This window comes from Agelaius tricolor, unplaced genomic scaffold (genome assembly GCF_023055355.1).
Source record: "Agelaius tricolor isolate 1412-34295 unplaced genomic scaffold, bAgeTri1.0.p SCAF_9, whole genome shotgun sequence".
NCBI lineage: Eukaryota > Metazoa > Chordata > Aves > Passeriformes > Icteridae > Agelaius > Agelaius tricolor.
Genome location: NW_027269269.1, coordinates 43,913,414 through 43,939,163, shown reverse-complemented (window position 1 = coordinate 43,939,163; position 25,750 = coordinate 43,913,414). Strand labels below are relative to the sequence as shown.

At 43.3% G+C, this 25,750-nt stretch overlaps 2 protein-coding genes across 3 annotated transcripts; one reads left to right on the top strand and one right to left on the bottom strand.

Annotated features, from left to right (window-relative positions):
• Nucleotides 1–1,084: 1,084 nt before the first annotated feature.
• On the top strand, nt 1,085–19,693 carry LOC139593085 (Golgi pH regulator). Of its 2 annotated transcripts, XM_071433731.1 has the most exons (15): nt 1,199–1,216; nt 2,763–2,834; nt 3,618–3,677; nt 4,422–4,525; nt 6,019–6,125; nt 6,881–6,982; nt 9,745–9,865; nt 10,107–10,187; nt 13,366–13,475; nt 14,484–14,572; nt 14,952–15,044; nt 15,374–15,469; nt 16,033–16,122; nt 16,788–16,853; nt 17,004–19,693. In XM_071433731.1, the coding sequence occupies exons 3-15, from the start codon at nt 3,651–3,653 to the stop codon at nt 17,208–17,210; spliced, it is 1,293 nt and encodes a 430-aa protein (XP_071289832.1). In that variant the 5' UTR covers nt 1,199–1,216; nt 2,763–2,834; nt 3,618–3,650; the 3' UTR covers nt 17,211–19,693. The 2 variants fall into 2 exon arrangements, with proteins under 2 accessions (XP_071289831.1, XP_071289832.1); XM_071433730.1 differs by lacking the exon at nt 2,763–2,834 and having other exon boundaries at nt 1,085–1,216.
• On the bottom strand, nt 18,810–25,750 carry PDZK1 (PDZ domain containing 1). Its single transcript, XM_071433732.1, has 8 exons — nt 25,494–25,750; nt 24,583–24,823; nt 23,417–23,553; nt 22,011–22,206; nt 21,584–21,780; nt 20,914–21,108; nt 19,854–20,147; nt 18,810–18,890 (listed from the first exon to the last, which is right to left on the bottom strand). The coding sequence occupies exons 1-8, from the start codon at nt 25,701–25,703 to the stop codon at nt 18,810–18,812; spliced, it is 1,551 nt and encodes a 516-aa protein (XP_071289833.1). The 5' UTR covers nt 25,704–25,750.

The following is a 25,750-nucleotide window of genomic DNA, read 5'->3' as shown; positions in this document are numbered from 1 at the left end:
GTGATTTTTCCCCCCCTAATGTCAAATCTGAATGTCCCCTGCTGCCACTTGAGGCCATTTCCTCAAGGTGTGTACTTAAGAGGAAAAAAGAAAAAGATTCAGACGCCATGAGGGTCAAGTGGGAACATGACTGTGACATGAAGGATTGGATCTCACACCGATAGCCATCAGGAAATTCCCTGTCTGCACTTTTGCTTCCCTTCTGGCCCCATTCCTTGGTATATTGTAATTGCAAGTCCTGAAAGGCACCCGCAGCCCAGCTCTCAGCATGGAGGGAGGATGGAGAGGGCTCCAGATCAATCTCCCCTTGGGGGGAAGATGGGCCAGGAGCAATTGTGGTGTCCCTGCTGCCCTGCAGAGGAGTCACAGCAAGGGTAAAATGGCAGAATCACAGAATTGTTTGGGTCTTTAAGAGACCTTAAAGATCACGCAGTGTCATGGACAGGGACATCACCCACTAGACCAGGTTGTTCAGAGCTTCACCCAACCTGGCCTTAAACACTTCCAGGGATGGGGCATCCACATCTCTGGGAAACCTGTTCAAGTGCTTCACCACCCTCACAGTAAAGAATTTCTTTGTGATGTTTAATCTAAACCTGCCCTCTCTCAGTTTGAATCCATTCCCCCTTGTCCTGGCACTCCATGCTCCTGTACAAAACCCCTTTCCATCTTTCTTGCAGGCTCCCTTCAAGGCTGCAATTAGGTCACCCCTAAGCCGTCTCTGTGCAGGCTGAACAATCCCAATTTCCTCAGCCTTTTGAGGAAAGCCTGAGGAGGGATGAGCGGTGCTCCATCCCTCCAAGTAACTCGGTGGCTCCCTCTGGACTCGCTCCAACAGGTCCCTGTCCCCCTCAGAGCTCGGTGTTCACCCTGCCCTTCTATCTGTGCCTCGCACACCTCCTTCTGCCCCCCGGCCGGCAGCGGGTGCCCTTCCCGCGGCTTTTAGGGCAGCTGAGTTCCGCAGGGGCAGCCGAAGGGCTCAGGTGCCCGCTCCACCCCCTCACGGCGGCACCGCCATGTTCCCCACCCGTGGCCGGGCCCGCCAGGGGGCGGAGCCTCCCCGCCGTGGCCCCGCCCCCGCCGCGAGGAGGGCGGGGCACCTGCGCAGAGCCGCCACCGGAGCCGGAAGCGCGGCGGGCGGAGCGGGGCGGAGCGGGCAGCGTTGGGCGCCGCCATGAGCTTCCTCATCGACTCCAGCATCATGTTCACCTCGCAGGTAGCCACCCCTTGCCCGCCGCTGCGGCGCGGCGCCTCCGGCCGGCAGAAGGGCGAGGGAGCGGGGAGGTGCCGCGGGGGGCGCGCGGACCCTCGGGGGCGGCCGGGCCGGACCGAGCCCAGCCCAGTTAAATTTAAATTCAAATTTAAATTCAAATTTAAACTTTAGCAGGAGAACCGAGGTCCGCTTTCCTGTAAATTTAAATGTCTCTAGTTGGAACGGACAAGGAAATTCACCTTGCTGGTGTCCACCGAGTGCTCGGTTTGTTTCTGGTGTTTGTCAGCAAGGCTGATCCTGGGCAGTTGGACCGGATGAAAATGCGTTTAAGTGGATCGCAGAGGGGTCTGGTTTAAGCTGCTGAGCTGGTGTGAAAATTTGGTTCTGTAGTGATGAGGGATGAGCTGAGGAAGAGGAACCTTGGCCCTCTCAGCAGCAGGTGGTTGTCTTAGATAGGCTTCAGTGCACAGCCCTCATTCCTGGCAATTTTCGGGACAGCTTTTGGCTGTCTCTTAGAAGAACAATGCCCTCCCATTTGATAATGCTTTGATTTTTGCTTACAACGTGCTTTTCCACTCTTGGTGGATTGAAGGTTAGGGTTTGGGTTAGGGTTAGAGCATAGCTTTGGTACTGTTAACAGTTCACCCAGAACAAAACCTCCCACTTTTTTTCGCTTTGAGTTCTGAGCTCTAACTTATCTAATAGCTTTTCTTTCATTTCTGATGGCAGCTTTAAAGCCTCTCATTACCTTCAACAGTACCAAGTTAGATGTGTTGCTACATGTAATTGTCAAATGCTCGAGATTTTGCTGAGTTTGCATGTCACATTCACCTGCAATGTCTTAGAGTGTGAACTTCTACCAAAATGTCTTTCTTTGCTTTTGTACAGTCCATAACACAAGGGGAGTCTGATCTTGTTTGGGTTTTGGTTATTATTCTACCTACTTAGCTCTTCATCTTTTACTTCTTTTTAAAAGTTTGTCTCTACCTTTTTCTCCTTTCCATTGTTAAATGTGGAATTACATGATGCAGATCTCATTTGCTTATCATACTTATTTAGCTTATGACCCCTAGATAGGAGGCTTGTGAAATATCTTTCCTTTTTGCTAGCAGCTGCTTTAAAGTCTGAAGTCCTCCTCAAACAAGTTTTGCCAGCTGTTTCAAATCACTCATTCGACCTCATTCCTATTTCAGTTGTTCTTTCAAGGCAGCTGTGTTTGATCTTCTTGCCCAGCATTCCAGGTACTCCTTGCCTGTAAATCATGTTGGTGTGTTACCTTTGCCACTGTGGCTATTCCTGATGTGCAGGGCAGTTATCCACAACAATTCCTTTGGTTTTGCCTTTTGAATGTTTCTCCAGGGCAGGGTGGGCAGAAAGCTCTGGCCTTTTCCATGTGCTCTGAGGAGATACGCTGACTTTATTCCGTGGTGTCTGACATACGCTGAATTTTGTCTTTGCCTTGGACAAAGCTACTTCTGTAAAAAACACTGAGTGTTTCCTGAATTCTCTTTTTGCTTGGGTTCTTTTAAATCATTACACTCCCTTTCAGTCTGATGAGGAATAGATGGGACTACCCACGGGAGGCCTGACAACACAGTCCCCTTTTGCTCTCTGAAGACAGGTAATTGCAATTTTAGCCACCTTGTTCAGTTTGTATTTACTTCATTTAAGTCATCTGCAAAATAGTTGATATTAAGTTGATCCCTTCTGGACTTAAAGAAACTTCAACAAATTTTGTAATGTCCTTTCATGACCACTGAAATGCAAAGTGTTATTGGCTTTTTCTGCTTCTCCTGCCTTGTCCATGTGGCTTCCTGCAGCTCCAGGTTGTGGTTTGAGGCATTCAGCACTGCCTTTCCCCCACCTTAGAGATCCTTGTAGCATCTTTCACCTCTGTTAGACGCTGACAATGTGTCAGTGTCTAATCAGATGTACTGTAAAGACCTCTACAAAAATTCACAGGCACTTGTAGTCTACAAGAAAGAGCAGATGTTTTTATAAAATTTACTCATCCCTAGAAGATGTGTATTCAAGTGTTTGCTTTGCCTCCATTTCTGTATTTCCTGTAAAAAAACTCAGCCTTTAATTCTGTAGATAACAAGAATCAAGAGTGCAAAGGATTCTGGCAGGCCAGGAACTGAGGAATTCTGAGAATTTGGGAAAACCAAAATCTGTTGTCTTGATTCGGTGTTCCTTAAGGCCATAGCATTTTGTATCTGCTACACTTAGATATGTAAAACATTATTTTTTCCATGGTACTGTGCCAAGTTTTAATCTTTTGTGGATCTTGGGTGCTTTGGGTTAGCTGTTTTCCTTCCATTTGTTTGATTGCAGTCAGCAGTGTAGTGGGTTTGAGTTTGGCAAGTTGCAGGATGCAAATGTTGATGCCTCATCTCTTCTGCAGGTGCTGTTCTTTGGATTTGGGTGGCTCTTCTTCATGAGAAAGCTCTTCAAGGATTATGAGGTGAGAAGGAGCCTTTCATTACAAGTCTGTATCTTAAAAAATACTCCCAATTATAGAAATATGTTTAAAACTGCATTTAGACTTACTCCTCTCTTTAATCCCTTTCTTCTTATCTGCAGTTACTTTCTTTTTAATTTCCTCCTGTGCTTCTGTTTGAAAGACTGGATATCTGAGAAAATAGGTTCTTCTGTGGCCACTGAAAGTTTCCATACTGGCTACTGTTAAATAAAAAGAAATCTGCAGGAGATGCAGGGGTAAAAGGAAACTGGGGGAACTGTTTTGCCTTTTAAAGGTGGGTAAGCCCACCTTATATAAGCTGAAATTTCTGAGACAAAATCAAATCCAGTGGTTAAGTTTAAACTCAGTGAGATGTGTCAGTTGCAGCTGAATGGTTGTGAGGACTGGATGGGAAAAAAATGCCATTCTCTTATCCGTAGTGGAGTATGAGATTGTAGTCTGGGTCAGACATAGTTTAAATGCAAGCCAAATTTAGATCCCAACAGTTTTTCTGATGTGGATTGTGTTTTTAAATCTAAGGTTAGTATCAAAGAGCTCTCTCAGTGTAGGAGTTTGCCCTCTGTTTTCCAAGAGGCTTTTGGCAGATAAAGGGCTTGGTGCCTTTAAGCAAGAGGCCCAGTTGTGGGCCATCATACCTTGTGATTTGTTTTGTTATCTGAGGGGTATCAGGATGCTGTTCCAGAAGTGGAAGTGCCTGATGTCTCTGGATTGTTCTCTGCCTTGCAGGTGCGACAGTATGTGGTCCAGGTGATCTTCTCTGTGACTTTTGCCTTCTCTTGTACCATGTTTGAGCTCATCATCTTTGAGATTTTGGGAGTGCTGAACAGCAGGTGAGTCCGGGAGCCCACTGGGGACTGGCCTGCCTTGTGCTCTGCAGCATCTTCAGTCTAACTTCTAAATTAATGGATTAGTCTTGGTGGGGGGAAATCGAAGGAGAAAACTGTCAGCAGCTCAGTGAAGGTGTTTGTGCAGCAACATTTGTTTATACGACAGAGCATGGGGCTAGTAGCCATAAGTTTCCAATTTTCCATGCAATTGCTATTAACAATTGGTCTAGGTCCTTAGGGCAAGGTCTCCATTTGTGAAGTTAAAAGAAATGATTTCTTTTATGGAAGTATTGTAACTCTTCAGATCATGCTAAGAGCACTTTTCAGATGCTAAAGACTACAGAATGTTTAAGCACTGGTTTTTCTTTGGTGGTCAGAGGAGTGAATAAGATGTGAGGCTAATTGTGGAGTCAAAGCTAGGTCTGTAACAATACAGGATTTGTGAATCAAAGGTGAATCCCCCCTTGATAATAGGATGAGGACTTTTACATAAAGGGGATGTTAAAAACTGTCATCTTTGGAAGTCAGTAGGAAAGAGAAGATAGAACAATAGCATGTAGAGGCTAAGTTGGATTTCTTCTTACTCTGTCTCATCATACAAGTATAAGAGAGCAGTCAAAGGGGTTGAAAGGCAAGAAGTACAGAACTGATGAAAGGTAATGGTAGTTCTGTATGTTATTAATACGTGGGGCTGGTAGCCAGAGACGTCACTGAGGAGAAGGCTTTTATAAGCCTCAATAAAGGGCTAGACTTCAGTATAGATGAAAATGTTTGCTTCTGAATTAGTTAGGAAAAAGTGACAAGGATCCTTGTCATTTCTGCTTCCCTGAGGATAAGAGTTAATGTTGGGAATGGGGACATGTATTTTTCTGTTCAAGTAAAGTGAAAGGTCAGTTCAGCCAAGATGAATCTGACCTGCATTTGACTACTCTAATTTGGTCAGAGGAGTATTCATCAAGTTCATCTGTAATAATGTATTTATAAAACCTTGCTTTGCAAAGTCTTGCAGATGAGAATTCACTCTGAAATGAAACATGCTGACTTATCAACATTAAATATTTTTAGTCTTTTCAGTATGAATTAGCTCTTTTTTTTACTCAGCTGTTCATTAGAAAATTAATTACTGCTTATACTTAGTTTTGATTTACTGTTCAACTAGATGAGCAGTCAGTCACATGAATCATGCTGCAACTGGCATTAGTCACCATAGAAAATACAGTATTTGATAAAAGACCCAGTGTGGTTTTCTGGATAGTTATTTAGTTTTAAATAGACATTCTTGACCTCTGTATTTAAAAATAAAACCATACCAAGCCCCAAACAAAAAAACTCCCTCTCATCTACCCTAATAAAAAAAAATCCAGATTATTCTATATGCTAAGCCAATATTGTTCATTGCTTGATGTAGTTGGAAAGATTTTACTGACATGCAATTTTCTTTGAGAAATTGGTTGTATTATGATTTTGTGCTAATCAGTATTTTGGCTTTATTTCAGCTCTCGATATTTTCATTGGAAGCTGAACCTGTGTGTTATTTTGCTCATCCTAATCTTCATGGTGCCCTTCTACATTGGTTACTTTGTTGTGAGCAATATCAGATTATGTGAGTACTTGGTTTGTGGCAGGGGAGCTGCTCATTTGAGACTAGGAATACAAATGGGAAATAATTCTGGTTACTGTCCTTGTACCTCCCTCCTTGCCCTGGTTTTGTTCTGGCTAAATACCTTCTCTTTGGAACTTTATGCTTTATCATGAACCATTCATTGAACAGTCAGGAAATGCTTCACATGACCCCAGCAAATGCTGCTTTTCTTCATGGGTTTCAACAGAAAGCTGAGCACTTTGGAGTAGTATTACTGGGATTTGTTCCTTTGCAGTTTTAAGCTTGCAGCCAAACTCTGCAACCCTTGGCAGGGCTGTGTTTTTCTGCTAGGGGGCAAAAGAAATGAGGCAGAGAAGCTCAATAAATCACTTCTGAAGCAGAAAAGCTCAGTAAATTAGTTTTGCTGGTTTTGTTTCTGCTGTCTGGATGAGGCCTCTTCCATGGGCTAATGGACACTAACCCTTGAGCTGTTGATACACATCACTCTTTTGTGTGAAGCTTAGGCATGTAGGTTGGGAATATTAAATATATGGTTTTGCCATGAAGATGGCAAAGAGTGAAGTGGTCCCATGTGGACAGCAGAGCCTTGTGTGAGGTGAGGGGGTGCACGTTGCAAGCTGTAGCTCTGTCAGGTGACACCTGCTTTGGCCACCTGTTCTCAAAGTAGCATTTAGATCAATGTAGAAATGTTGCAAGCTATAAAATGCCCTAAAGGAAGAGCCTGTTTTAAACACTCCCTTTCTCCTCTCCATTAGTGCACAGACAGAAACTGCTTTTTGCGTGTGTTGTGTGGTTGACGTTCATGTATTTCTTCTGGAAGCTGGGGGATCCGTTTCCTATCCTCAGCCCAAAACATGGTGAGTTTCATTTTCTTGCTGATTTCTTCCTTCCTGCAAATAGGCTTTGTTATTTCACTTTTATTTTGGAGCTGTTATTATCTCAGCTCTGCAGTTGTGACTAGAAAGAAAGTAGTAGAAAGTAGTTCCTGGAACTGAGGGTCTGCTCTGCTTTGAAATCTGTAATGTGGAGGTTGTCAGACTGACAGAAATGGGTGGATACATCTGGATTATTTTCATTAGTTTTCTTTCAGTACCTCAGGAGAACTTGAAGGAAGTAAGTTCTAACTGAACCTAGTAATGTAAGGACATGGTGTACTTTTGAGGACACAGAAACTTTATCTCCACAAAAAGTTGATCACAATTTTTATTCACTTCTTTCTGTTGTGGAGACTAGACCTAGTTTATTTAAGGAGCAGATCATCAACCAATCCTTAATCTGACATTTTTTCAGTCAGATTTTTCTTTTTTGTGACTGAAATCAGATGAGTTTAGCACAAGTGGCTGTCCAGTTGTGTCCCAAACGCAGCCATGTGCCTAAACTCCAGACTGTGGCCAGCAAGGGGCCTGGCAGTTGTGCTGGCTTTGGTACAGATTGCTGCTGTGCCTGAGCCCAGAGGCTGTGCAGTTGCACAGGACTGGAGTGTGGGTTGGTAAGTCCTGCTGGATGCCAGAGCTGTTTGTGTACAGAATTAGCTTGGGTGTCTCTGTTGTGGCCATGAGTGTTTTCAGTGTGAGGATCCTGTGTGCACTTGGGCTAGTTTGGGTCCAACAGAGCTGGCATGTGCCTGACTGTGCTGAAGGATTGTAACACTGTTAGAACCAGACCTTTTGTCACCTCTGTTACCTGTGTAACTACATCGCCCTTCTATTTCCCCTGCACTGGAAAATTGTTTGGATATTGTTCCCAACAGGTGAAGTTCAGTCAGTTTCACGAAAATTGGTGAATGTGTTTGCGTACAAAATGCTCAACTTAGTCCTTCTGTTCTGTGGGAAGCTGCTTGACTCTGTACTCACATGAGAAGTTGAGGGATACCAACTGGTGTAGGGTCTGTTCACCCTTTCATCTGTGATCCTGGAAGTTTCCTAAGAGAAGATGTGTGTCTGTGTTTTGCAATTGTCATTTGCCTCCGAAATCCAGCTGCTGATCTATAGGGCAGATCCCTTTACCCAGTGTTCCATTGCCAAGAAAAGCTTGTATCCATTGTGAGCTGCAGAAGGTGCTTGAGTTGGCAGAATGTAACAATCCAATGGAAAAACTTAGCCGTGGGGTTTGGGTAATCCTCTTCAGGTCACCAAAAGGTTCTGGGAGGCTGTGTAACAGCTGCAGATTTCCAGAATGGGTAGTGGGCTGTTTTCTGTTTTTAATTGTACTTTACGGGGTGTGATGCCTCCACTTAAGAGTTCTACAGTGCCTTATCCTAGCAGATGCAGACATGAGGTTAGAGCAAAGGATTCCACATGTTTGTTCCCTGCTGTATGGTTGGGGTGCTGCTGTCCTGCATGTACAGACACGGCTGCTGTGGGTTTCATCAGGGAGTGGTGACCCAGTTCAGGCAGGTGGGGATGAGGATGAGGATGGCAGTGTCCTGCAGCTGAGAGGTGCAGCATTGAGCAAAGGCTCCCTTTTACTGTAACTTACCTAACAAACCTGAGTTTGGGAGCTTGTAGTAGAAGGAAGGTTATGCCTAATGACACACCAATATTCTAATAAAGCTCCTACCTCTGTCTGAGTTGATGGAACATTCATTCCCTTTATGTGTGAGTTTCGTGGGGAAGCATTGCTCCAACCAGTGGAACGTCATGTCATTTTGAAGGCACCTCTGTTTTAAGTGCTGCAGTCTGACAGTGTGTGGGGCAAAAGGCCAGTGTATTGTAGCACATTCTGTAGCTCCTGTAAATCTCTGTGCAGCTGCACATGACTGGGTGTCTCAGTTTCCCTTTGTGAAGTCTTTTTGCCTTGTTTTCATCATTCATTCCACTTCTCTGAAGCATGAAATGTGGTTTGGCGCTCAGCCATCTCAGCTTTGCAATCGTGTAAGCTCTAAATGTGCTGTGTGTGGCAGCTGCTCTATAACCAGCTCCCTAAAAAGTGAGTGGTGTTTACTACACATGGCACTGTGTCCTGCAAAGGCAGGTTGAGGTCTGTGGTTAAGAATAAATGCAGCCCTTGGTGATGGTTACAGCACAGGCTTGATGATCATGCTGAATTACATGTTTTAGAGTCCACTTGGTGCTCAGGTAGGAGACCTTGTTGGTGGTCACCTCAGCAATGTGTGTGTGTCAGCCAGATGAACACTGAACAGCCAGGAGCAGCTTAAGCTTCCCAGCCCCATTGTCCTACCAGCACAGCTTGTATCTGATCTGGAGGGGTCGCTTCTAATGGGATGGGGGTTCAGATGCTTTTAGGCCAGTTTGCCAGGACCAACAGGTTTGGTGATAATTGCTGATAATTGCAGAAGTGTTTTTCTGGAAGACACTTCTTTATAGTGCCTGGTGGAAGATCTCGGTCCCCATCTTGACAAATGGCAAATTTTATTAGTTTGGGGCCAAAATATTGATATTTAGTCCTCTCCACATATCTGTATATCTTAGGTATATCTGTATGTCTTAGGTTTCTTCATAGCTGGAGTTCCCTGTCTGTCCTTCCTGTTAGCTGGGGTCATTGCAGTGGGAAGGCAGTCAGATTAATTAAGCAGCTCTCTGCTATGTTAGGAAGGCACCAAGTGTGGAGCAGAGTGAAAAGAGCAAGGTTGCTGATGCCATGTTTTTCCCTCCCTCAGGAATCCTGTCTATAGAACAGCTCATCAGCCGTGTTGGTGTGATTGGGGTGACACTCATGGCTTTGCTGTCAGGATTTGGGGCTGTCAACTGTCCATACACTTACATGTCCTACTTTCTCAGGTAACTTCAGCCCTGTGAAATACTTGTCCAGCTTTTTGAGATTATTTTTTGCTTTTCCTGTGGCATTGTTTCAAGTTTTTTTGTTACTTTTTTTCTGAATCTAGCTGTTGTCATGTCTGCATGCTAGAACCATTTCCACTGCTGCTGCACATTCCCCTTATACAGGCTTTTCTTTGCCTCATAGGCATGTGCACATCTCTGAAATGGGGCAGCAGGCCTAACTGGGGTCTTTATTTTGCAGGAATGTGACAGATGCAGATATTCTGGCTCTGGAGCGACGACTCCTTCAGACTATGGACATGATTGTTAGCAAGAAAAAAAGGTGAGAGGACAACAGTAGCACGAAATTATTTATCTCAAGGATTTGCAGTCAGTGTGGTGTAAGATGCTTCTTGAAATCTGAATTGGGTTGAGCTGTGTGGTGTTTTGTTCTGGCCTGATACATGACTGTTTTAAACACTAAACCACACCTTTGTGGCTGCAGTGGCACAGATTAGGCTTCCAAGACCATTTGTAACACTCTGCTGGCAGCACAGCTGATCTGTAGGATGGGCACCTTTCTCTCCTGCTGAGTCAGGGACCCTTAGGCCACTACAGCTGGCTCTTACTCGTGGTTTCAGGGCAGAAAGGGGTTTGTACATATGGTGGATCCTGGCCAAAGCTGAGGCAGGGTAGTGAGCTGGTGGGGACACAGCTATATTCTTGCAAACAGCAAGGTTCATATTGGTTAAGTTTTGCAGAATTGCAAAACACTGCTAATGTGGATATACTGTAGTACACCAGTGTGCCAGCAGAACTCTGCTGGCATTGGTTTAGCTTATTCCATGTCCCCCAAGCTAAAAAAAAAAACTACTTTCAGAAATAATGTAATTTCATTTACATTGGAAATACTTTTGTCTGCATATTTCATATCAGTATTACATATTTCATGTCTTGCTAGTAGTGCAGAATAAATCCAGTTACTGGAGTTACTTCAAAGGTGTGACTGTCTGACACAGCAGTCTCCCAAACTTTACTTTTGGTGCCTTAATGTTTCAATGGAACCTTTTAACGTGTGCAGGCTTTTAGATAGCCTAACATAGCCAAATTTATCACCATGTATATATCTGCTGATGAGTATTAGCTCATGGAAGTGTAGCTAAAGCATAACCTCCTTCCCCTTTGAAAATGTAAAGTGGTGAACAACTGTTAACTCTGTATTTGTGGTCATGTGTGAGATGGTAAGTAGTGAGAGAATTTAATTACTGAGGTTTCATTGATTTAATTGACTGGAAGCACTCTAAAAGAGCACCACAGTTAAAAGATACTGTGCAGTGCTGTTTCTGACTCTGCTCTTTTGTTTTGTGCAGTGTTTTTTGGATCTCTGGTCCAGGGAGAGTGGTGTTGGGGTAAAAGTCAGGATGCCAGAGGCTTGTAACTAACTAGCACATTCATGCCTTTATGGCCAGGAAATCTTCTGAATATGGCAACTTCCCAACTATTATGAAGAGCCATGTATTAATCACTTGGGAATTATAATGAAACTCATGTATTTGTTAAAAAAAAAAAAAAAACTTAACAAAAACCACAAAACAAACTAGTCTCAGAACTGTGCAAGAAGTAGTAGAAGCTTGAGTTCTGTAGATTCTTGTTCTCTTTTTTGATTTGGCAGGGAGTGGTGGGCTGGCATGATTGGACTATTTGCTCATGTAAAGCCAAATTTAAAAGGTTAGATATGTATCAGTCCAAACACAACCAAGTAATTGGCAGAACAAGTGGGAATAGCAATATTTTCCAGCTCAGGGTAAATGCTGCAGTTCCATAAATTGTCAGTGATGTGCTGGCCACCTTCTCAGTACTACTGATAGTTCAGAACTTATCAGTGAGCACAAGAGTTCTAAGGCAGTAGAACATAAAGCTTTTTGTTTTCTTTGCTGATCCTGACATTTCTTCTCATGCCAACCCTTATTCATGCTGGCTTTCTAGTCAGTAGGAGATAGCTGTGAAAGTTGTTTGCCCTGATGGTTTTTGCACAGGAATCACTTTTATCTCCTTCCTGAGCACCATCAAGTAAAGCCTTTTGGAAACTCACCTCTAAGGCTGTCAGATTCTTTATACTTGTTCTTGCAGGTGTGACATAACTAATCCTCAGGTTTGAAATGCCAGCATTCTGATGGCATTGCTTCATTTGTGTCATGTTAGAGTCAGATCAGCTGATGTGACACACAAATACCAGACACTGTCATTACCAATCTACACACACAGAGTGTGTGGGGTTTGCCTGTGGATCCTTTTTGTCAGGTCTCCAGAACTCCTGGCTGCTGTGTGGATGCAGAGATCCCTGCCACCTCTAAAAAGAGAAGATTTGCCTTTGTGTATCTATGGCCTTGTGTTTCACCTGGGCATAGCTGCATTTTTGCTACAATGCTGTGGGTCATTTGGGATGGACCATGGGAATCTGTGTACTGTGAAGAAAGCAAGGATTAAAAATGCATTTCTTACATTTGGCATCTCTCAGGATTCTAAGATCTCTGTTATTTGTAGTCTGGGGCCATATGTGCTTTTATCTGTATGTAGGGTGCCCTAAGGGTGTTTCTTTTGCTGATGTCAAAGGAATGATGGAATGATTTTTAATTTTTTTTTTTATTACACTGCTTATCAACATCCTTGAAGAGGGCTCAGTGCCGAATGTAGCAATGCTGGCTGCAGCTAGAAGAAAGGAGCTAAACACCACAGAATCATGGAACATCCTGTGAATAGTTGTCAGCTTAGGAATGGATAACTTGCTCACAAATTTCAGTGAGGAGAAATGTGAGGGAAGGAGAGCAGAGGCCAAGAGTGCTCGTGGGGATTATGCTGTGGTGCACGTGGAAGTGTGAGGGACGATACGCAGCTGCTGCTGGAGTGTTGGAATTAACCTGGGGAGTCACGTTCAGATGGCCTGGAGCATCCAGTGGTTCAGTCCAAGAATGGATCTGTGTGTTTGTGCTTCACAGCAGCTTGTCATGCAGCCAGCAGTGAGTGGCAGCATACCAGAGAGTGCTCTGCACACCATCCAGAGCTCGTAGCTCCATGGAAAAGGCGGATTGCCCTGATAAAGAGGAGGTGTCCAAGGGGAGGCAGGAGCATGAGAAGTCTTCTAATTCCTGAGCTTGAGATAACACAGTCATGTGTTTGAGGAAAGGAAAGCAGCTAATCATATGACTCAGAAATCCATTTGAATTCTGAATGTCTAACTGGGTTTAAATCCTTTAGAGCTGAAACAGGATCCTGAATGGAAGACTTGGGAAATGGCTCATTGAATCTCACTTGATTAGATCTGGGCTCTACTCCAGACCCAATCAGGATAATTTTATGTAGCAGGATTGGTGTTTAGGGGAAGAAAAAAGGGTCATCTATTTTTGGTGAATTTAGTTTAACAGCATCTTCTAAGAAACTGGTGGATTTTTTTCCTTTTTTCTTGTTTTGATTTTTCTTGAAAATATTATATTCCTAAGGACTTGTGTTTTCTGTTCTTTCAGGATAGCAGTGGCTCACAGGACAATGTTCCAGAGAGGAGAAGTGCATAACAGACCCACTGGCTTCTGGGGAATGATAAAAAGTGTTACAACATCTGTTCCTGGCAGTGAAAGTATCCTTCATCTGCATGCTGGCACCTGCCTTGGGAGGTGGATCCAGCTTTCTTTGTTTTGAGAGGTAGGATGTTAGTTGGGACAGTCACAAAGCATTTGTGTTTCAGCACGTTTCAAGCCTAGTGTCTCCTGGGAAGTTTGTTCTTTAGCACTGTCTGACCTTTTGCCCAGGCCTGGGGCACAGTTTTACTGTGACACAGGCAGAAGTTTTATGTTTCTGCCCTGCTCTATAAAAGTTCTGTTGCATCACCGTGGGTGAGGTGTACAGCAGATTAGGGGACACTTGCTGTGCACACTTAACACATAGAATTCATAGATGGTTTGAGTTACACCAGAGTTACACACTAAACACCAGATTCATAGAATGGTTTGGGTTAGAAGGGACCTTAAGATCATCCAGTTCCTGTAGAAGGAATCTCTTGGGAATGACAAGGGTCTGTCCTTCTCTAACAGAGTTGCTTACCAATGATTTCTGTCAGACCACTTGAAGTGCATTTTGCATATTTGAGGCTGAGGACTCTTCTTCCTCTCCTTTCACACTAGCTGCTAAAATCAGAATTTGGCTATTTGACAGACTATTCATAGTAATCACTAATCTCTTGCAGCAGTTACTCAGCAGTTTTGTTCATGAAGATGATGTGAGATGACATCTTGTGAGATGCACTTCAGTTGCAAGGGACACTGATCAAAGTGGAGCAGCAGTTTCTGAGAGCTCTGGTTCTATTCTGTGATGTGTTTCCCAGGCAAAGAAATAAAGAGTTTGTTGCATGACAGCCTAAATACTGTGTCCTGCCTACCTCCTTAAACTGGAGTAGTGTGCATCAGGTTCATCCTTGAGGTTTCTTTCTTGCTGTTTTAATAAGGACCATGAAGTCTGAATTACAAAGCTGATCTGGGTGTAAGAAGACACCAGACCATTAGATGTGGCCCTTGAGCTGAAGGTGGGGAATGTTTTCTTAATTAAGAATTCATGATGTGTTCTAGCCTTGACTATGTTGGTTTGCCAGATCTGTCCCTTATCCAGCAAGAAGTGGATGCCCTGGAAGAATTGAGTCGGCAGCTTTTCCTGGAAACTGCTGACTTGCATGCAACAAAGGTACACAGCAAATAACTGCCTAGATGGGTGTTGGGAGGTCAGAGTAGTTTGAAAGAGTACATGGTTATGAGAAATTGAAACCTGTTCCATAGGTAAATGGTGAAATGTTGTAATGCAGTGGAGTGAGGATCTGTTGCTTTAATTTTGGGGCTAGATGACAGTTCAGATCTATCCTTGAGTCTGCCCCACGTCCCTGTAACTATTTACAAGCTTATGGATTAACACTTAGGAGTTCAGAAACATTTGAATTGAAATATGTAGAAGGATAGGGCTGTGTTTGCTACTGTTGGTGCTACATTACAATTTTATGTTGTGGGTGATTGTGAAAATGACATATTTTTTAATGTTCTGCTCCCTCTCCCTTATTTTGTATTTTCAGGAGAGAATAGAGTATTCCAAAACTTTCCAGGGAAAATACTTTAACTTTTTGGGTTATTTTTTCTCCGTCTATTGTGTCTGGAAAATCTTCATGGTATGTAAATGTTTTATTTCATTTTTTTCATGGATGTATGCAAATACACCCTGCATAGATTATGCTATGCATGCAGTTCATTAAGTAATGCTATAGTTTCTTTAAAATCCAGAAATTCTGAAGGAAACTGGCCCTTGATTGAAGTAAAGCTCTGGATCTGGCTTTTTCTATATAGCATTGCACCACTAATTCTTACATGGATGTGTTTTGTGCTGCCTTTGGCAATCTGACCACCCCCTGCCTTTTCTTGGTAGTACAATGAGCCTCACTTGTGAGAATGAGAAATGCTTTTGCCTTTTTGCTTGAAGGTAACTCCATCTCTCTTGCAGGCAACCATCAATATTGTATTTGACCGTGTGGGGAAGACTGATCCAGTCACAAGAGGAATTGAGATCACTGTAAATTACCTGGGAATCCAGTTTGATGTGAGCTTTTATTAATTCTTGCAGCCTTTTCAGCAATTCATATCTTATCTAAATAAAATCATCCTGCTGCTAGGAAGAAAGTGATAGACCCTGAGAATGTGGCTTTGGCTTTTGACTTATCAAGGAGGAAAGGAAAATGCACCATGAATGTTGCTTTCACACTGATTTTATGCTGAGATGGGATTGTGGTCTTGCCAGAGAGGCAGTGATTTGGTTTTTTTTTTTTTTTTTTTGTTTTGGAGAAATAGAAGCACTTTAGACAATCTGCTTAGATTAATACATTCAGCTCCAGAGTAATTTTGATTTCTTTATGCAAATAGTTCTGTCATTTACATAATCTATGAAAATGGGGTTCTTTGTGATTGGTATAAACTAAATCTCCTCTTGTGTTTGGAGTAACAGTTGCTAATACATTTGTGAAAATGTCTGTTATATAAACCTTGTCTACAATAGATATCTGTACATTTAGGAGAGACAAAGACCCTGAAGAATTGGCAGCTATACAAGGTGGTGTAAATGAAGTTAATGTTAAAGTTTTAACTGTGTTCTTCTTGTTGATACAGGTCAAATTCTGGTCTCAGCACATTTCCTTTATTCTTGTTGGAATAATCATTGTTACCTCTATTAGAGGGTTGTTAATCACACTTACAAAGGTAAGAACCAGGACTCTTGAGTGGTTTTACACAGAGAAATTCATTATCAGATCTTTACCTTTTGATGGAGCAAGTACTGTATAAACTTTCAATATGTATTTATATTTAAATATCTGAATATAAATTCTTGCAGAGGGAGGAAGGTAGGAAGAATACCTTTTGCAGGATACTTCCCCAGTCTCTGTCAGGAAGGGATCTAGATGTTAAATAAGATGCTAAATGTAAGCAAGGGTTCAAAATGCTGCTGTAGCCAAGGCTTATTAGTAAGGTTGATGAGATGGTGATTAAAAGCATTTACATTACTTAATTTAAGCTGCTGGTGGGACAGAAAGGCATTAACTCAACAGACATGTGACTCATTGACTTCACCTGGCCTTTGGTACCTATGCTTAGACTTCTCTGTATTGTTTTGTGATTTTTAACACAAGGTGCAGCTGGCTGGGGAAGATTGATGCAGACTAGGGTTTATGAAAGTTTATGAAAGGTTTATGAAAATTTGAGGTTTATGAAAGTAGTCTATAGGTAGCCCTCTAGAATGCATGGTTTTGATGGGGTATTTTGAGATGAAAAGGTATTGAACAATGTGTACCTTTCACTCTGTCCTAAGGCACATCAGACTAACCTACCTGCTTATTTCCAATGTTTTTGGTTTTTTTTTTCCCTAGTTCTTCTATGCCATTTCCAGCAGCAAGTCTTCCAACGTTATTGTTCTGCTGTTAGCGCAGATAATGGTGAGTATGGAGAATGGCGGGCACACCCACGTGCAATTCTGCACGCACACCTCGTGTGTGTTTGAACACATGGCAGCACCTTTGTGTGCTGCCCTGTTAGCCCAGAGGCCCAGGTGAGGCAGTGACTGCTGTCCCTGGTTTGGCTTGCAGGGAATGTACTTTGTGTCGTCAGTGCTGCTGATCCGCATGAGCATGCCTCCGGAATACCGCACCATCATCACCGAGGTCCTGGGAGAGCTCCAGTTCAACTTCTATCACCGTTGGTTCGATGTGATATTCCTAGTTAGTGCCCTCTCCAGTATCCTCTTTCTCTATTTAGCACACAAACAAGCCCCAGAAAAGCATATGGCCCTCTGAGGCAGAGCTGCAGCACTGCACTGCTCTGTGTCCTGTCAGCCGCGCTGCTGCAGCTCCTGTGCATTGCAGGACTTGATGGGACGGGACTGCTCTGTGTGTTCTGGCCCCTTGAACCTCCACACGTGTCATCATCAAGCTCTGTGGCTCATTTTGTTCAGTGCCACAGCTGGAAGGGATGGGGATGTGTGTGTTAAACTTGAAACAGTCAATTGCCAGGCAATAAAAGCAATGCTGGATACACCACTATCCAGTGGCGTCAGAGCTTGTGTGGTAGGCTGGCTGAGGGAGCACCTCCTGCTGTTGGAACATCATCTTCACAGAAGGCACCGAGAAATGTGATTTTTCTTTCGAAAATCAACTTATAATTGGGATTTGGAGGACTGCAGTTCTGGAACTGAATATTTGAGTCTGTGGAATTAAATAAGCTTTTGTAATATGCGAGTGTCACGGTTGTTTTTTGTCAGTCCCAAAGATTTGGCTGGATTTGAGCCAGAAGGTGGTTGGGATTTGCAGTTCCAGCAGGAGTGGAGTGGAGAGAACTCCATTTCTGTATGTAGTGTGTATCACTACTACCTACTATCCTTAGGAACTGGAGATTTGCTTTCTCTTTCTGAGTGTCAACTTTCTTTTCTCTCTCTGCAAAAGTGGAACTGAGGTTTTGGGTTCCTCTTTGGTAGAGTTCAGTGTTAAGTTGAAGACCACTGCCATGCCTTGTTTACATTGTATGTTAGGAATTTTATTATTGTGATTTAAACTTTTAGGTTCTCATGGCCACTTTCTCAGGCTTTGTTTTATAATTGTTCTGGAACATAAATTGTAGGTGGTAAGAGTAAGATTTGGAGGGGGGAAAATAACCACTCTAAACAATTTATTTCTGTATTGTCTTTGGTGTACAGCAAGGAAGCAAAGTGCACAGCAGCAGTATTACAGAACCATTTGTGTCCCATTCAGGACAACATGGTGGTGACTTGGGGTTAGACAAACATGCATGACTGAATTACATCCACACCTGTATGCAGAGGAGACAAAATAGAGATTAAACATCTTGAGTTGTGAGTTACAAAGTTAGCTTAATGTTCAAAGGAAGCTTCTGCAATGTTAGCAGGACAAAGGATCATAATGCACAGGGTAGCTGGGCTTATGCCATTTCAGAGCAGCTGTACTGCTGTAAGCAAAGATGCCACAGAGATTGAGGTGATGGCCTTGGAGAGCTCCTTTTCCTGGGAAATGGGCAGAAATCAATTGCTCTTTATTAAGAGCTCATCCATAACAGCTTAAGATGCTTACAAATCAATAAAACATTTCCAGCTTCTGCTGCAGGACATTTAATTATAAGTTGCATTTCTTTAGGCCTTTTCAGAAGTGACTGAGTGCCCATTCCACAAGGCAGAAATTGTGCCAGTGGAGCAGCAGTTGCAGGGTGTTAAATGGATGGATGCAAGTTACACTGAAGTGTTTATTGCAGCAAGGCTTTGCAGTCCTTTATGGTTCTGGTACTCCTTGGAACAGCCAAGTTCTGAGAGGTGGAATAGCAAAGAAGAACTGAAGAAAAGATTTGGCAGGTTTCTTTTTTGTTGTTCTTGGCATAGTTTTGTCTCTTCACAACTTTGTGTCATCACTGTTGTCACTGTCAGCTCTTGTGGAGGCTGCTGACTGGGAGGAGGAGGAGGATGAGTCTGCCTGCAGAGGAGTAACAAAGATGTTGTGATTATTTTCAGTTTGTAAACATGTTTGATAGTCTGCACTGTTGCAGACTCCTGTTTTCATCTGCACTAATCACACACTTGTTTAGATGACAGAATGAACCAACAAATACCATTTTTGTTGTTGAAGGGTTTTTTTTGGTTAAGTACATTTTCAGAGAATTTTGTTCAATAGAGGGTTTCTATTGTTGAATTCCCATATCTGCACAATTTGAACACAAAAGTAGTGCTGACTTCTGCAAAATGCAGCTTGGGTGCTAAGACATTCTTGAAAAAACTTGCAGGCAAGGCTCATGAAAAATAAATGGGAAACACAATTGGTCTTACCTTGTCTGTCTCTTTTGCATGATCAGAAAATAAGCATTTTAATATTTAAGGCTGACCACTGAAGGTTTAAACTCTTTCAAGAACAGTTTTTCTGACTTCTTGTTTTTCTGACTTTAGTCATGCTTTGGATTCTTTCTAGTGTAAAATAATTTCAAAGCAGCACATTGCCTAGAAAATGTCATAACCTATCACTTACTGTTCCTTCTCCAAAGGGATCCATTTTGAAATATTTCATGTGGTTTTCACAAACATTGGTTATGTTTTCTGTTTAAGCACTGTTTGTTTTATTGAAGCACTTTCCCCTCCACTGCCACAATTGTATTGCCTGTTTCCCATCATTGGGATTACTGTATTTGGATTATCTTGTTCCATAAAATCTCTTGTATGTGCATTCTTTGTGTGATTTAATATTGCATTAAAGATACTCACCTGTTTTACTTGTGGGGAAAAGAAGAGATGTTGTGATAATTAACAGCTTTCCTTTTAATAACTTGCAAAATTTCAGGCTCAAGTTAACAATTCTAGGTCTGAAAAACTCACTACCTGAAAAAAAAAGTGTTTTTTCTATCCCCTGTGTGATCCCTCAGCATCTGCCTAGTGCAGGATTACTCACCCTTTCCCTTGGCTCAGGTGAGTTCCTCTCTGGCTCTGCTGGATGGTTTTCTGTGTGAGCAGGAGGCTCAGGAGTGTCTGACTCTGCCATGGAGGCTGTGATGGGAATGTTTTGGCCTTGGAAGTACCTGTAAGCATCTTTGCTGCACACCAGCAGTGTCAGCGTGTCCCCAGTGCTCTGGATCCTTGCCACCACCTTGTCGTAGGACTCGTTGGTCACATTCACTCCGTTCACTTCCACCAAGAAGTCGTCGTTTTCCACACCTGCTCTGCCAGCTGCTCCCTGGCTTTGTACCTGCAGAGGGGAGTTCAAAGCAGGCTCTTGGCAGGAAGCTTGGAAAGATGCACGAACAGCTGAGTTGCTGCTTTCCCTAGAGGATGCTGAAATAAGCATGGGGAAGGGGAGAATTGGGATGGGCAATGGGCCCAGACATAATAAACATGGAGCCCATCAGTTTGAGATTTTAAGATGTTTCTTGATCTTGACAGACATACATTATAGGAATGTGGCATGGTAGAGCCATGAAGACAGGTAGAGAAAGTTTTCTAACTATTTGGAGGTCTCTGTTCAATAACTTCAAAGTTTAGTACAATTCACAGGTCCCTTAGTAATGAGTGGAACCCCTCCTCTCCAGAAAGCTGAAGTTACAGATGTAATTTGGGCAGAAAGAGTTTGGCTTTTACCAGCTGTGGAATTCAGAGAAGGTGGGTAGAATTAGGGCAAAGGCATCTCCTCTGAAACGAAGCTGTTCTACAGCAAAAACCAATTCTGACCAAAATACTAATTTTAGTGTTCCAGGCTCATGAATAAAAGCAGAAATTATGCAAAAGCTGAATTCTCCTTCCCTCTAGATGTCTAACAGAAGAAGGAATGTTTTCTGGTGCTCATTTTTTATCTTGGGCCAACAATGTTAGTCTGACTTAAACAATTCTAACTCTGATCAGAGAACATTGGAAAAGAGACTTTTGTGGCTTTTCTTGCATTTGTTTGCAGGATGGAGGGGAGGATCTGCCCAACAGACTGCTTGAGCTTCTCCTTGCTCCCCGTTCTTCATTAGTACCTCAGTGATGAAAAATCCAGGTTTGTTCTTGATCATGTTTAAACTGAAGCCAAATCCATTAGGTCCTTTCACCATGTTGCAGATCCTTGGCTTGTGGTTCACTTTCTGCTCAGTGTGCAACTCCACTCTTTCCTCCATTTTAGCTGGGGTTGAAGCCTGTGCTTTGTAGTAGTATGAGAAAGGGGAAATTTGGGCCTGAAAAAAGTGACAAAATTACATTAAAATATAAATTTCTGCTGTGAAATCTGTTTCAGGCTCTCATGCTCAACATATTTTGTTTGAAATTTTGTTAATGACTCAGACTTTCGCTGCAGTGAAGAATTCTTCCCTATTCTGATTGGAAAACTACAGTCTTGATCTATGTGAGAAGGGAAATTTGTTATCTATAAATGGTTACACAGTCATGTTGCTCTGAATTTGATGTCTTAACAGCAAACCTTAACTTTTATTGTGATGTGTTTGAATTTAGAATTGTTGCAATAGTGTCTATAAAAATCAGGAAGAGGCCAGAGATTTGGGTGTTAAGTGACTTCCTGCACCCGTGTAAGTGGAGTTGCTGGCATACAGGTGTCTCTTAGGCATTTCCTGCCAGTTGAAAAAGTGTCAGAGCAGCTTGGCTGTTTCATTGTGATAAATTACCAACTCCTGGCAGTGGTTTGTGTTTTCTTACCAGTTTGTACATGCTGTCAGTTTCCTTATCCACCACCAGCAGGGAGGTTCTTTCCTCAGACTGCTTAATTTTTCCCACTACGCTTTCGTGATCCAGCCCATCCACTCGCTCACCGTTGACAGCCACTAAGATGTCATTGTCCTTTAGACCTGCCATGGCTGCTGGGCTTCCAGAATTAACATCTTTGATTACGTGGTCTGAGATAAGAAGGGGAGAAAGATTGCTGTGAAGGCAGAGCTGGGTGAGTTTTAAAGACATAAAAAAGCATGGCAAATGTAAATGAATTGCACCTTGGGTTGAGGCTGTTTTCCCTGAGGATTTCTCCTAGATGGCCAGCAAGAAGCCAAAGAGAATGAGGGCTGCAAACATCGTATAGGAAGCAATGGTACAGCAAATATCATGGCCTGGGTGTTAACTTGGATCTTACCACCAGTATTTTGTTCCAGCCGTAGATAAAATCCATAACCGCTTTTCCCCTTCTGGATCTCAATAAGTCGTGGCTTGAGGGGAAGCAACCTTAGGCTGGCGCTCTCTTTGCTCAGTGCCATCCTCTGACTTGTGAAATAGCAGTCTGTTTCTTCATTTGAAAGTAGAAACATAACATGATTTTCAGACTTCTTTACCTGTGACAGCACATGTACAGTCTCAGATGTCACCCCTTCAACAGCACGTGGGAATTGGGGATATTTGGTGACTGGTGCACTGATACATAGTGGAGTCTGGGTGCTGTTAGTCCAGGTCATGCTACTGTAAATTGATTTTTCTTTTTCCCCCCTCCAGCCAGAAATCTGGACTACAAGAAAAGCAAGGGCATGTAATGAACGAGGAAATTTTCCGTATTTCATACTGTGTTCCTGATGCGTAGGGATTTACCTGTAGGGCCATGGGAGTGGCATGCAGTGCTGTAGAATCCAGGGAGCCTGAGTAGAGAGTGTTTGGCTATTCTATGTGTGGAACTCTCTAATATAGACTTACTGTGCTATCTATACCACTATTTTAGATTACAGTGACACGAGTCAAGTTTCTGTCACTCTTGGTCCTCCTCTGTCTCCCTGTATTACTGATTCTGAGGTTAGGTTTTTTTTTCTGTCTGTTCAACCTCTCCAAGCCTGTCCTTCTCTTATAGTCCTCTCTATTCTAATGGGTGCTCTTTTTACTCACCCTAACCAGTGTCACTGTGCTGCTGGTGTTGCAGTAGCTCAGAGAAACCCGGTGTTGCACAGTTCCATAGTTCGCTGTGTGCCCTGAATGCTGCTGGAATGCTGGAGTCTCATGGCTCTCTGAAATCTCTTCAGCCCCAGCTGCGTTTTAGCAGTGCCAGCAGCGGAAAGCTGGAAGCCTCATTAGCATTGTTCTTTGCAGCCAATTAGTGAAATTACTTGCACAGTAAATTTCATGAGCTTTGGACTTCTTCACAGGAGAAAGGGGACTACTGTCTAAAATCATGGAATCTTCTGTGCTCCACGCTGACTGTATCATCAGAGGCTTCCTTCCTCCTGCCTTGGAAACCACATTTGATGACTTGCTCTCCTGCCATTAGCAGCATTTCCAGGACTTCTAGGGAATGGATTTATTGAATAGGGTTCCTGGCAGCAGTACACATGTGTTATTGAAAATCCTTTGGCCTGTCTTGATGGCAGTGTTCATTGAGAGGCAGCTCAAGAAGCTGCTTGATAACAGAGCCAGCGCAGAGGGCTACGCTGATGTGCTGGTGCTACATGAACAGCAGCTCCCAAGATTTACTGTGAAGTGCTTAAATCAGCCAGCCTGGCCTCCTCAGTAACCCTGATAGGTTGCTGTGAAAGTAGGCCAGAACAGAAGATAAATCAATACCTTTTCCACCACTTCCTCGTGGGTGTCATTTTCCACATTTTTCCCATTGATTTCAATCAGGCGATCGTTATTTTGGACACCAGCCTTTGCAGCTGCTCCTTGTGATGAAAGCTCTACTATGAACAACCCCTTCTGTCCTAAAATAAATGAAAACTCATTACACAGGGTAAGTCACTGCAACAGGCCTGAATATAGCAGTTAAGGAAACTCAGCACTGATGTCCTCAGAGATTCTTGGCCCCTGCTTGCATGGAGACTACAGGAGCACCACAGACCCTCCACAGAGACCCTCCTCTGTCTCTTACTCTGGCCTGGAAGAATCCCTTCAGTGGTGGAGGGAGATATTTGCTCACTATCTGCAGCTCAAAATGGTGTTTAATTTTCTACCAGGAGTGCAAAGTGGCTGATTAACATAGCTGAAAGGGATTTGATTCCTATTCCCCCCCACCCTTCTATCCCCCCATCATTTTGAAGAGAGAAGCTGCTTTTATGTGATTTTATACATTTAATAATTTCCTGTGTTTGGAAGCCTTCTATGTTTGGTCCTTCAATTATATTGCATTCCAAAATACCCTTTAGAGGGCTCATTAGAGGTGGTGCTTTCCAAAAGACCTCCCTCTTCCGTTGACTGGCCTTGGAAAAAAGGCATATATGGAAAAGGTTCAAAATCCTTTTCTTTTTAAATGAATTAACTTAAAAATCAGGGAAAGCGTTTATTACAGCTGTCTAGAACCTCATGTGCTGATTCCTGAGGTGATTTTAGGAATGGAACAGGACTTAACATAGCACATTGAGTGTGTATCTAGTGTTTGAGCAGGGACTGTAAATTTGGTTTTGTTAAGTGGGCTTAAATAAGCAGAAAATAGCTTATTATTTTTCTCTCTCTTTTTTTTTTTTTTTTTTCATCTGTTTTCCACTCCATGAGAAGCATGGTCCTCAGAAAACCTTGCACTGCACATGCTGTACAGAAATGTTCTGGAGATGGATCTGAACTCATCCTGCTACTTCTCACTCCCTTTCTGTTAGCAAGAGCAGTTTGTGTCTCCCTGCTAACTCCCACGTGTTAACTGAGGTAGCCTCTGTCCCTGCAGCCAAATTTATAGTTATATTTATATATTTATAGTTATAGTTATATGAATCTCCAGTTTCTTCTCTGCAGGCTCCCACCTTCTGTGCTTTTCAGGGAGAAGCCGTAGCCTGTCTCCTCCTTCACCAGGTAGCAGAGCCGGGGCTGTGGAGCTGCAGTGGCCGTGGATGGTGGGCACTGCTGCTCCTGCTCTTGGCCTGTGGATGCCTTTGGACCCAGCCCTTCCAAGTTCACTCCCTCCTTTTGTGCCTTTTCATAGGAGGCATCATCCAGAACGAGGAGCACAACGGAATTCCCGCTGTTTCTGACCATCTCCACCACCTGTAATAGACAAGAGGGAATGGAAGCAGGCACTGGAGTGATGGAGCTAAAAGCTTTCCCCAGGAGAAGCTGCACTGTCCACTGCCTTTGTTGTCTCACCCCCTGTTCATGCACTAGGGACATGTCACCATGATATTTTCTGAAAAATCCTCTTTGCCCAGGATTTTCTCCTGGGAAGCTGAGAAGCTTCAGAGAGGCATGAAAATCGTAATTCTCTGATTGCTGCTCCTGCTGCTTTGGAATGTGTCTTGGACATTGTTTACCGACAGGTGAATGTTTGATTGTTTCCATGGGAATTGTTTTTTCTTCATGGCCAATCACAGTCCAGCTCTGTGGGTCTCTGAGGAGTCAGTCATGAGCTTTCATTATTATCTTGTTAAGCCTTCTGATGTATCCTTTCTCTTTCTTTAGTACAGTTTTAGTATAGCATTCTATAATATCATATGATATGATAATTCAATATATCAGCCTTCTGAGAACTTGGAGTCAGATTCTCATCTCTCACCTCATCCTGGGGACCCTCACAAACACCACAGGGAGGCATCCCAAAGACATTCCATGCCCGTGCTGGGTAATGAATGATGCAGGGCGATAAAAACCGGAAGAAAAACTTCCAGAGCAGCTGTGGGCCTGGGGCACGGTGTGGATCCCAGAGTGAGCAGATTTGTACCTGTGCATGCTCCTCCTTGTCCACGAAGACACCATTAACCCTGAGCACTCTGTCTCCATCCTGCAGGCCAGCCCTGTCGGCCGGGCTGTCGCGCTCCACGTTCCGGATGATGTGTCCTGCCGTGTCCTGCTCAACCCGCAGGAAGAAGCCGTACTTCTTCTGGGGCTTCTTGGTCACTGTGCACTCCCTGGGCTGCAGAGCAGAAGTCATCTCTGCCAGACAGGATGGAGAAAGCACCTGTGAGTAAGAACAGGAAG